The sequence below is a fragment of the Carassius gibelio genome, chromosome B16, assembly GCF_023724105.1.
Source record: "Carassius gibelio isolate Cgi1373 ecotype wild population from Czech Republic chromosome B16, carGib1.2-hapl.c, whole genome shotgun sequence".
In the NCBI taxonomy this organism is placed as follows: Eukaryota; Metazoa; Chordata; class Actinopteri; order Cypriniformes; family Cyprinidae; genus Carassius; species Carassius gibelio.
The window spans coordinates 23,294,937-23,307,747 of record NC_068411.1 but is presented as its reverse complement, the minus strand read 5'-3'; the positions used below and the strand labels follow the sequence as shown (position 1 = coordinate 23,307,747).

The 12,811-nt window shown below is 36.9% G+C and overlaps 1 protein-coding gene across 8 annotated transcripts in view; it reads right to left on the bottom strand.

The window, feature by feature from the left end:
• The window catches only part of map7d1a (MAP7 domain containing 1a), a 39,657-nt gene that overhangs the window by 17,511 nt on the left and 9,335 nt on the right, over positions 1-12,811 (bottom strand). For 7 of the 8 annotated variants that reach the window (XM_052578518.1, XM_052578519.1, XM_052578521.1 and 4 more), the window contains exon 2: positions 5,922-6,131. In XM_052578518.1, coding sequence (XP_052434478.1) covers positions 5,922-6,131 — 210 coding nt within the window. Of the gene's footprint in view, positions 1-5,921; positions 6,132-7,005; positions 7,166-12,811 lie in introns of those variants that run through there. The other variant, XM_052578525.1, reaches the window with a different exon arrangement.

The window sequence follows — 12,811 nt, the reverse complement described above, 5'->3', positions numbered from 1 at the left end:
AGAGAGGTTATTGTGTGGTAAAGGCTGCCCTCACATCTGCAGCAGTACAAAGCACTGGAAGCTGGCAGCAGCAGAGACTGGCAACATTCACACGCAGATACAATCATTTAACACCTTTACCTGCCCTGAAAGACAGTTCATTCATTTTATTGTATTAATACTATTGGAACTTGCTCAAATGCTTCAACAACCTAGAAAACATAGCTATATTTTAATTAACCAGTATTCAAATATATTAATCACGCGCAAAGCTGTCATCATAAATATGCCAGAACATAATTTATCTAGCAGCACCACCTAACTATATTTGCCATGTAGCCGTCATCAGCAACATTGTACATGTTCTGATCTCTGTGCATTTGATTCATTGCACAACACATTAAGATGACTAAACAAGTCATAGTTTCCTATTGTCACATGCAGTTCAGGGCTGTGCTGTACACAGCAAAGAAACATGCTTTGTTTTAATGACACATTCAAACCAGTTCACTCCGAGTGCAACACTTTAAACTGCACCCCATTGAATTGGCCCCATGAAGTCTTTATGTTGGCATCTCATGACCCACAAAGTCTAGTACAACTTTTATCTGATGACTCCAACTCATTAATAATGATCATAAGACTCTAGCAGTGTTTCTCTCCATGACCTGTGCTCCAGTATTTATAGAGCACAGGAAGCTGAAGCGCCGAGTCTTGTGGACTCTGACGAGCAGTCCATGTTCGGTCTCACTGATGAGTCACTGGGCACAGGCAGAGAAATCAGCAGACTGACCCAGAAAGGATTTCCAGAGGGTCTGAGGCAGCAGAGAGATGCATAATCTCTGACCAACCCATCTCCTGAAGCGCTAAAACACATAATCTGCAGGTACCGAAAGGACTGATTGATATTGACCAATCAGCATCGAAGACTAGAGCTGTCAAAATCAAAGTACAAATAACAATTACAATAAAATTTTAAATGGAAATTAATAACAATAATACTTAGAAATGTAAGCAAGAAAAAAAATACTTATTAATCACTTAAGCCAATGTCGTTCCAAACCCGTAAGCTTTGTTCGTCTCTGGAACACAATTTAAGATATTTTGGATGAAAACCGGGAGGCTTGTGACTGTCCCATTAACTGCCAAGTAATCAAGTAACTTGTGGCAAGTGATTAAAGACAACATTTCCATTTTGGGGTGGAGTATCCCTTTAATTACTTAATAATATCAAACATTATGATCTCAAGGTGCAGTCATGACTCTAATTTACTAAATACAAGGGGTATGAAAAGGATGTAGAAGCCTTCAAAACTATAAATTTAAGACTAATCGTAAATGGGAGGTTGGTACTGTAAATTGTAATTGTGCATATACTTTAGAATCTTTACCAAACCTTAACTATGTGAATTTAAGATGGATTTTCCAGACAACCAGAATACAGGTCAATTGCAAGAGCTAGGTGAGAAAAAAAAAAAGACACGACTCAGCTTTGAAACGGCAAGCAGTATGAGTCAATGTCTGAATTTATGTTCTTTCTCATAACTAATATATGAGTGAAGCAGCAGCGGCCCAGAATCAATGAAGGACAATATTCTGTGGAACACAGCGTTCAGTTTTACAGGATGCTTGACAGCAGTAATATACTTTATTATGAGATGAGCTGAACTGTGCACCACCAGTAGAACAAACCATTTTAATAACATAACCATCTGAGGTTGAATGATGAAAAAGCAGAACTAAGGATTACCAAAATATACATTGTCAATTAAAGCTAAAATAAGAAAACTAATTATTAATTGTATAATACTGGTAATACTACAAATCACTATTATTATTATTAATGTAACCTGTAATAAATGAAGAAATATTAGAATAATTAAGTTAAAATAATTAAAATATGTAACTTATATTTTTATTGTTAATAGTTGTATTTAAATGCATTTAGATTAGTATCAATTTAATTTAAAATGATGAAATGATAACAACATAACACTAAATTACAACTGCATACATAGTATCAAGCATAGTAATAAAGTATAAATAGCTAGTCAAACACAGCTGTACCAGCTTTTCCCACAAAGTTAACAACTGCCACATGTTCTACAGCCACAACCTCATTTGTATAAAGAGACAACAATGAAGTAGGCAAAGAAAAGCCACTTCCTTTCTCAAACCGAAATAACTCTCTCATTAACATTTATCTATGTGTACTCATACAAGTGAAGGCTTTATACTATGAACGTGACCAAACAAAGGAGGAGGGTTAAATCCCTCCAATTGGCACAGCACTGTGAAATGTGATGCCCATTCAGGTTTCATTGCTTCACCTCAGCTGATGATCAGAAACGATTAGGAACTGCCTGTCTCCAGCCTCCTCAAATCAGCATTAGCACCAACATTTTCCTCATTGAACGGATACATTTCTACATTAATGTAATACAGCCGAAATAACTTAATTCTGGGAGCATTTACAGATGCATGACTGTGGAAATTCTTAGTGGGTCAATAAACAAATGCCTCGGTTAGCTTTCAAGACTTTGGTCAGGAGTAAATCCTCAATGACTCTATCCTTTCTCAAGAGACTTCCTGAATGCTTCGGTTTTGAATGGTTTAATGGTTTATTGCTATCAATGTTATGTTGGAAAAAAGTTGTGGAGTCAAACAGGTCAACAAGTTTTGTGTTCAAACACCTTAAGCACCTCAAGATGGTTTACCAACCCAAACCAGTTTGACCAAGATGGTCTATCAACCAAATCGCATAAATCAACTAACTGACCATAAAAAAAACAGATTCATCCAACTAGAAACCAAGTCCAGCTACTAATGATTCAACTTCATTTTGAAGTTCGGTTTTGGGGTAAAGGGTAATTAAGAGGCCAAAAGAAGAAATTTCTAATTAAAAGTATCAATTAAAAAAAACTAAACTGAACGGTCTTCAAGGTAACCACTAGGGTTCTGCTGTTAGACGATAGTATCGTGTATCGACGATAGCCAGAGATATCGACATTAGCAGATTTCTCTGTCGATAGTCAAGACGATATTAGGCTCATTCCCCTATTAATGCATTAGATTATAATAATAATAACTATTATCATTTTTATTTTTATTAGGCTGCCGATTATAATTCGTCTATCAAACTGCCCAGCAATTTCATTTCAGCACCACATTTCACACACACACCGCACGCAAAAGAGGATTCGAGCCTCACTGAAGTTGTAACGTTTTGACTTGGATAGCTCGTTAAATCCATGAAATGGAAGAGATAGAAAACGAGGAGTTGGTGTTCCACACATTTAATGGCTGGTACACGGCAACGCGCTCTTCTCATACACGAGAGATTAACACTTTCTTGGATTTCAAATAAAGTAAAGAAAAAAATAAAATAAGACGGAACAGCAAACTTATCATCCATAGTGGTACTCACGTAGTCCTTCTCTTAAAGACTGATCACTTATAACATTCACTACAGTATTGTTCAAAATAATAGCAGTACAATGTGACTAACCAGAATAATCAAGGTTTTTCGTATATTTTTTTATTGCTACGTGGCAAACAAGTTACCAGTAGGTTCAGTAGATTCTCAGAAAACAAATGAGAGCCAGCATTCATGATATGCACGCTCTTAAGGCTGTGCAATTGGGCAATTAGTTGAATTAGTTGAAAGGGGTGTGTTCAAAAAAATAGCAGTGTGGCATTCAATCACTGAGGTCATCAATTTTGTGAAGAAACAGGTGTGAATCAGGTGGCCCCTATTTAAGTATGAAGCCAACACTTGTTGAACATGCATTTGAAAGCTGAGGAAAATGGGTCATTCAAGACATTGTTCAGAAGAACAGCGTACTTTAATTAAAAAGTTGATTAGAGAGGGGAAAACCTATAAAGAGGTGCAAAAAATGATAGGCTGTTCAGCTAAAATGATCTCCAATGCCTTAAAATGGAGAGCAAAACCAGAGAGACGTGGAAGAAAACGGAAGACAACCATCAAAATGGATAGAAGAATAACCAGAATGGCAAAGGCTCAGCCAATGATCACCTCCAGGATGATCAAAGACAGTCTGGAGTTACTTGTAAGTACTGTGACAGTTAGAAGACGTCTGTGTGAAGCTAATCTATTTTCAAGAATCCCCCGCAAAGTCCCTCTGTTAAAAAAAAGGCATGTGCAGAAGAGGTTACAATTTGCCAAAGAACACATCAACTGGCCTAAAGAGAAATGGAGGAACATTTTGTGGACTGATGAGAGTAAAATTGTTCTTTTTGGGTCCAAGGGCCACAGGCAGTTTGTGAGACGACCCCCAAACTCTGAATTCAAGCCACAGTACACAGTGAAGACAGTGAAGCATGGAGGTGCAAGCATCATGATATGGGCATGTTTCTCCTACTATGGTGTTGGACCTATTTATCGCATACCAGGGATCATGGATCAGTTTGCATATGTTAAAATACTTGAAGAGGTCATGTTGCCCTATGCTGAAGAGGACATGCCCTTGAAATGGTTGTTTCAACAAGACAATGACCCAAAACACACTAGTAAACGGGCAAAGTCTTGGTTCCAAACCAACAAAATTAATGTTATGGAGTGGCCAGCCCAATCTCCAGACCTTAATCCAATTGAGAACTTGTGGGGTGATATCAAAAATGCTGTTTCTGAAGCAAAACCAAGAAATGTGAATGAATTGTGGAATGTTGTTAAAGAATCATGGAGTGGAATAACAGCTGAGAGGTGCCACAAGTTGGTTGACTCCATGCCACACAGATGTCAAGCAGTTTTAAAAAACTGTGGTCATACAACTAAATATTAGTTTAGTGATTCACAGGATTGCTAAATCCCAGAAAAAAAAAATGTTTGTACAAAATAGTTTTGAGTTTGTCCAGTCAAAGGTAGACACTGCTATTTTTTTGAACACACCCCTTTCAACTAATTGCCCAATTGCACAGCCTTAAGAGCGTGCATATCATGAATGCTGGGTCTTGTTTGTTTTCTGACAATCTACTGAACCTACTGGTAACTTGTTTGCCACGTAGCAATAAAAAATATACTAAAAACCTTGATTATTCTGGTTAGTCACATTGTACTGAACAATACTGTATGTGGCGATGATGTAGAAGGACTACGTGAGAACCACTATGGATGATAAATTCGCTCTGCCGCCTTGTTATTATTTTCATGCACTCCGCACTATAATGTGATGCATGCAAAATACATAGTTTTGGCCGTTACAAAGTCTCCATCCACAAACAGGTGTCGTCTGCCGATATAAGGTATTTCATTGCACTTTAACAAGTAATCTGAACGGTCTATATATGTGCAATATCTTAAACGAGCCCTCACTAACTGAGTTTAATCCCACAGTTATGTTAGAATGAACTTATTCTTGTTTCTGTGGCAGTGCGTTGAGCTCGTAATGAGGCGCGTGATCCGGAGCAGTGTATGACTGATGCATCAGTTCAATTCAACTTTACTCCAAATATATCAACTTACCTGTTTTGAATACATTATATTCAACGTCTTCGTTTATGTCCAATATTTGTGTTTAACTGTTGGACTTTAAATGAAATCTACTATTGATTTTCACCGTTGACTGATTTTGCAGAACATTTAGGCTGATTACCTCAGTGTGTAGATGCGGCAAATTTGTCACAGGAAGCGCGATATGACAGTTTTATCCGACTATATATGAACTGTTTTAAAAACAGTATTTTTATATTTAACGTTAGTTTATCACTATGTTTGAAAGTATGTTTTTTCAATTATTGGTGTTTCCATAGGCTCTCTCTCGCACACCTGCACAGTTTTAAAAACCAAACAGTTATGCTATGACAAGAACCAAGATTCTCTCTCGTGCTCCACCCATGCACGATAATATTGTGTATCGTCGATCTCATGGGCTGACGATATGACGATTTGAAAAATGACCATATCACCCAACACTAGAACCCACCTTTCTTGTGTTGAGGGCTACCACTCGATCTCGGAGTTGGTGTTGCAGGGGACTTTGGAATGACGTCCAGCTGTTTCGGGGTAGTTGATCTCTTTGCAGAGTCCATCTTTGTGGGCATGCTAGCTTCAAGGCCTGATTCTGTTTTTGAAGGTGTGTTGACTTCCTCTGAGCTGGGATCTCTGGGATTGGTCTCTGGAACAGCTGAGGGATCTAAGATAGAAGACGGAAGAAAAGTGACAAACGTCAAACGAGAGATGAAGACCAGTCAAACTTCATTCCAAAGCTACAGCAAACAGCCGAGTGTATGTGTCTTCTAGTAGTGTGATTACACAGAAGAGTCACTCACAGTTACATTCCGCAGAGATTAAATCCAGATCGATTTTTTTTTTTTTTTGATTAGCACACATGATCCATGACAGAATGTTTTGGTACAGCGAAGATTAAATGAGTTAAAGTCATGCCCTAGGCAGCTCAATATGAACCTCAACTGCCCTCCAATCAATTGATTTTTGGGAGATTGAAGGATTGCTCTGTAGACACAAGAAAATAATGGTGACCTTGCCACCTTCCACTTCCCTCGAGAACATAGATTAAATAGAAACACAGTCTTCTTTACAGTTGATCAGACACTCTAGACTAAACCATTTACTTTCTACAAATGGAAAACATTCTAACGGCTGCCAACTCATAGACATAAGATGACTGCGCAAATGCCAAATGCTTCATTTTTATGCCCTAAAATAAATAACTAACATTAAAAACGGATTTTCAGTGGCACATATTTACCAAAATTAATTATTTTTAAATAATCACAATATATTAATCACAATCATGGGACATAATTTACTCTCTCAAAGCTGATCATTGTTGTTTTAAATCTGCATTAAGCAATACATATAAGATTCAAGGTAATTTTATTTTTAATGGTAGGTCAAATATGTAGAATCATATTTATTCTGAATCTTAACACAGAATTTAAGTCATCTTAAGCCACAATAGCTCATGACTTCCTGGTCAAAATCCAACTAAAGCGAAATGTGAAGCGCTAAAGATTCCCATGCCTACTGATAAGCATGTCGCTTACCTGGATGTTTCAACAGACTAAAGCTATAAAAATAAAAAATTTCATCGGAGAAAATGAGCAAGAAAATGAGTTCTGGATTTCTGACATCTTAAAGCCATGATGTCATGTCGAGACAGTCCATACACGCACGCACGCGCACACACACACACACACACAAGGAGGAGGTTCAACAGATCACATGTTTTTCACTGATAAGAGCGACCTGGGTTAGAGTCCGATTTGATGTTGACCAACATTACAGACTCAATAAAGTGTCTATGCACACAGAAAGACAAACATATGTCAGAGAAAGGTGTGGAAATATAGCTTTAAATAGAATATGCAATATTTTTCAACCTTTTTGATGATATTATATATAACATTTTTTTATATACATTAAGGCAAATGAACAAGGAATAATCACAATCATTTTTATTATGCACCAATATAACAAAATGTAGCAAATGCATAAACTGTTGTTTATGACTAAAACATTTATGACGAATACTCAAGCAGCTTCCAGGAAGTAAACAAAACAACTGAATCATTGAATTCACAGAAATTATTTAAACTTACCAACTAAGTACTGGGGTTAAAATCAGAGCAACATCTAATGTCTTTAGAAAACTTAAAGCTCAAACTTGTTATATAAAATACAGACATCACAAATATCCCATAGATTTTTAACATATCATTTTGCTCTAGACATACTACACCCAGTGGAGTAGAAATCAGCTTGTGTAGTAAATATGAAAACATCCTGTATTTACTCAGAGGCTCTGTTTTCTCCACCTCAATAAGTCTATTCAGCTGATGTGAGGCGGAAGAATTTTTCTGAAAAAAAAGAAAAAACATCAGCGGTGGACTGTTTTGTCCCTGGGAGAATGAGATTGCATGGTATGGTAATGAATGAATGATGCATTGGGAGTTTTACAGTGACTAATATTTGGAGATTTTTCTCCGTTGTGCTTAAAGCGAGATTTACTCGTTCCAATCCACCCTGAATCCCTCTTCCTCTCTATCCAGGGACAAACCATGTAAATGCTGCCATGCATTGCATTATTCATGGTGAGCTAAAAATACCATTACCACCAGACATGAAATGATAATAAATGCATTACGCATGAGAAAAGAACTAGGTTGCATGCATAAAATTTTGAGTTTTAAAGTAGTAGTAACTAAAAGCACAGCCATTAGGTAAAATTCTTTAATGTGACTGCTGATTTCTGTTGCATTATGCATTTGCTTGGTACTCATTATTATCATATATGAAAATAGACTGATACTATAGGAGTGCACAATGATGTCAATCAAGCAAGCAACTGACATATACAAAGAAAGAAATATTAGAAGCAATGCATCCAGTCACCAACATAGAGGTAAAGTGTATTTAATAATACATCAGTTAAATCACATTGATTTAATAAAATCCATCTGAGCTGAATAAATGTTTATATTGTATAAGGCAGTTTTTATAGCAACTTTTTTAATAGTTTTTTTTAAAACAACATTTTGTTGTTGATTTGAACATTAGAAACCGTTTGAATGACAGATTTCTTCAAACATACACTAGATAATAAAGAACACAGGTTAACCATAATAAATTAATATGTAAAATAGTGCAATGATTTAATAAATGATTAATCATTACTAATCATTAGCTGGATAAATAAGCTTTCAATTGATGTATGGTTTGTTAGGATAGGACAATATTTGGCCGAGATACAACTATTTGAAAATCTGGAATCTGAGGGTGCAAAAAAATATATCTTCAAGGAACATGATCTTTACTTAATATCCTCATGATTTTGGGCATAAAATAAAAATAAAAAATTTTGCCCCATACAATCTATTTTTGGCTAGTGCTACAAATATACCCCAGCGAATTGTGGTCCAGGATGACATATGTCAAAACTCTTCTATTTGACTAGAATACATTTTCAGCCAAATATTGTCAAGTGTTGAAATGCAGGTGCATCACTATAAAACCGGCAAATATGTTTTCATGTTAAGACAAAATCTGCCATTTTCAACAGTATAGAGACATGACAAAGTTTATAAACCAAAGCAGACACATACACACACACACATACACACACACACAAACACACAAAATTATAGTAATGAATAAGCTATAGGTTATGAATCATATAACATACAGAGGACTACAATACAGTACAATGCAAAACAGTGTTTATCTTTAAAAATGAAAAAAAAAAAAACTTTGTTAAAACTTTCTCATTTAAGCACCTCTGTAGCCCTTTTTCAAGGAAAACATGTCATTACGTTGCCCTAAAACCACAGAAAACCGGTTGAATGAAGAGCGCAGAGCAGTCTCACCAAAAAGGGTGCACTGATCCTGAAGGGTATAGAGCTTGAGCAATGCTCTTTTTCAAATATGGAAATGAGACAAACAGGGAGCCGGAAGTGGAAGCAAGTAGCGCCCATTAAATCAGAGATCGGAAGAGGTGAGTGGGGGGTTGGGGGAGAACAGAAAGAAATGGGAGGCCGACTGAGAATGGATCTGCATCTCATTAGAGGCCAGATGAATTACCTCATACTCACCCCCCCACACCCCCGGCCCCTCGCTCCTCACCCCGGATGGATGATGTAAGCAGGCAGGGTGCCTCTTCTGGGGGAGGTGTGAGGGAGAGGAGCAGACTCACTGGAAGCCCAGAGTAAACACCAGCTGCTGGGCTAAAGCCAAAAAGACGGAGGGAGACTGTAATGGTGCTCCAAAGTTCTGACTGTCTGGACTTGCTAAAATGTGATACATCAAAACAAATGTACTTAAGCCCCTAAGATTCACGCTTGAGGTGCCAACAAGTGCACTGTATGACTGTGTGAACTATATATGTGTGTGTGTTTATGTGCATGTGTATATTGTTAAAACAAATTAATTAAATAAATATTTTATATATGTGTACTTATTACATACATGCACATACATATATACATGCATATATAATGTGTATTTATATATAAATTCCCTGTAACATAACAGAAATGTTAAATGTCTGTGTTTAAGAAACTTTATATTACTGCAACAGAATAAATTATCATACAAGTAGTTTATATAATCATGTGATAATGTCTGCTTTTGGACAATCGAGTAATTCAAATACATTAGACAAGAGCATTTCTCATCTCATATATATATTATTATTATTATTATTATTATTTTTATTTGTGGATTGTGGATTCAGATTGAAGCCACTGCAAAATAGCGGATATGTGCACATCTGTTGAACTAAACACCAATTTAATTCTATATGAATATGACAAGATGTGACGTCGCTTGACAACAGTAAACAACTCGATTCTGTTGTGCAATGAAATTATTTACTGTTCAGAGACAACCTTCTTTGCTAAATAGCAGTATCCCTCTTCACAACCACAGACACAATGAGATTGGATGACTGGGTGCATGTGGTTTGAACTCAACAGAACGTCCCTTGGGTCTGTAACCACAATACCCCTGCATGCTTTCCTCTGAAGGGTGATCTTCAGAGGAAGTGACAAGGCCATATATGGCAATGCTTCACACGGAAGTTCACTGCTGACATGCAGCGATGGATGCCATTCATAACTTCCTGATCTGTCATGATGCAAGCTGTCATCCTTGTTGACTAGCGCAGTTTGTTAAGCATTCAAAGACTTTTCTCATATTAGAGCAACCAGTTTCAGCACAAAATTTACAAACCTCATTTTAATACATTTTTGCTGAATAAAAGTATTACTGCCTTCCAAAAAAAAAAAAAGGTCCTTACAACGAATGATTTTGATAGAAAAAAGAAATCTGAAAAATGTTCAACCAATTAATTTTAAGGCCGGGGCAAACGGCCTCGACGGCAAGCAACGGTCGGGCTAGTTTGTTTGGTGTGTTCCGCTCGTGATTGTTGAATCGCCGTCGTCGGCTCGTGTGAGGGCTCTGATTGAATTTTCAGTTTAGCAAATGAGTCAGTGCCTGAGAATTAAAGCAAAAGTGATGAAAACAAGCACATAAATGAAGGTGGTAGAGACAGAAAGCTGTTTAAATGTGACGTGATCAGCTTTTTTATCCAACGCTGCCGACATAAGGCGACAACACCATTGGTTTTTTAGTTTTTTGAAGGAGACTTGGTGTGTCCCGGTCCTTTAAACCATCAATTCAAGACAGTCTGGAGATTCTGCTAAACTCAGTGTTTGGATTTCCAACTCCACCCAACAACCCAACGACCATCAGCAGAAGTCAAATTATGGGATCCACATACACACCAACCTCAGCACTAAAGCACTTACTTGTACTGTGAACACACTCACACTATGAGCAGGGGAAAACCAGAGCCAAGAGCAAGATCTGCAAACTGAGAGCTAAACTATCACACAGGGAATTAAAAATACACGAGGCCTTAGACAAACATTTAGAAATTCGATCAAATCATTTAAGTAGTCAATATTCAACCTCAACATGTGGAGACTATTTTGGTTTGGCCAACAAAATGGTCATATGGTTTGAATCGATTGCTTATTTTACGTACTGCTAGCATCTGTATCTAGCTAAAATAAGCAGCCTGATTTGATGGCTGAAACAAAATATATCAACAATCAAATGTGGATCTGAGGTTAAGTCGGCGTCATCATAAAAGCTTCACATGTCCATTTAGCAATTTCTACTAGTTCCACCGCATTAAGATCTGAGGTTGAATGTATCTTTTGTGCGTATATCTGACTTACATCATGTTTATGACTTACTGACATTTTTACACTATGCTTTTGATTTTTTCTTCTAAAAAATTAAAGCATACATGGAATGCATACATAAATTGGTAGTATATTGGCAGTATATTGGTATATAGTCTGGCACATAATAAATATTTTAATTTATTTCTGTTGGTCAACGAATATATATATATATATATATATATATATATATATATATATATATATATTGGCAGCAGGAATGGAAATTAGCACCCGCCACCAGCCAAATGAGGGTGATTTTGTGTTGTGGTAAACTCGCTTCACCTACCGGCCACCGTGGTGGGTAAATAAAAATAGCATACTGTTTCACAGGGACAGTGGCAAAAAAAAAGTTAATTTCCATCCCTGGTGTGTGTACAACACGCAATAAAGTGTAATATCATCCGAAGCAGCTCTGTGGAGAAAGGCAGTGTAAACTGGGCTCGAAACGAAACGTTTTTCCCAGTACAGTGTCTGCAGCTGAAGTTAGTGCCGCCGGCGGAGTGATATATTTGTTGGTTATTTACAGTACGTTTTATAGCGCGTGCTCATGATATACAAGATCGCGTGAAGAGTGGCATTTGTTCAGTGAAGTGTATCATCCGGTTGGGCTACGGAGTTGAGAGAATGAGCTACTTCAGCAAAAGTCAGCTGTTTCAAAACCTAGTAAGCTGCCTAGATAGGCGGCATTTTTGAGCAGCACTGAAAGAGAAAATGTCAGTATTTCATTGAGACTTGTGATTAAATAAACTACTTAAGTATTGTAGATCTTGTAGCATTAATTTTCACATGTTTTAGCTATTTATTTCACATTTTTTTTACAAAATAGTACAAAACTTAATATTTAATATTAAGTTCAGTATTAATTTATATTTAATATGGATAATTATCAGCTAATCAGTATTGGTCAGAATTGTAACATTTGTGCATCCCTGTAGAAATAACATAATGAAACCTGAATGTGAGAAAACAAAACAAAAAAGCGCGATTGAAACTCAGATCGCTGTCATTTTATTTGCGTCAGACGGGACTAAGATTACAGCACAGATCAGCTGACTGTCACTGCATTCCTACTTCTCCATGATATGATCTTCAGACCTCCAGT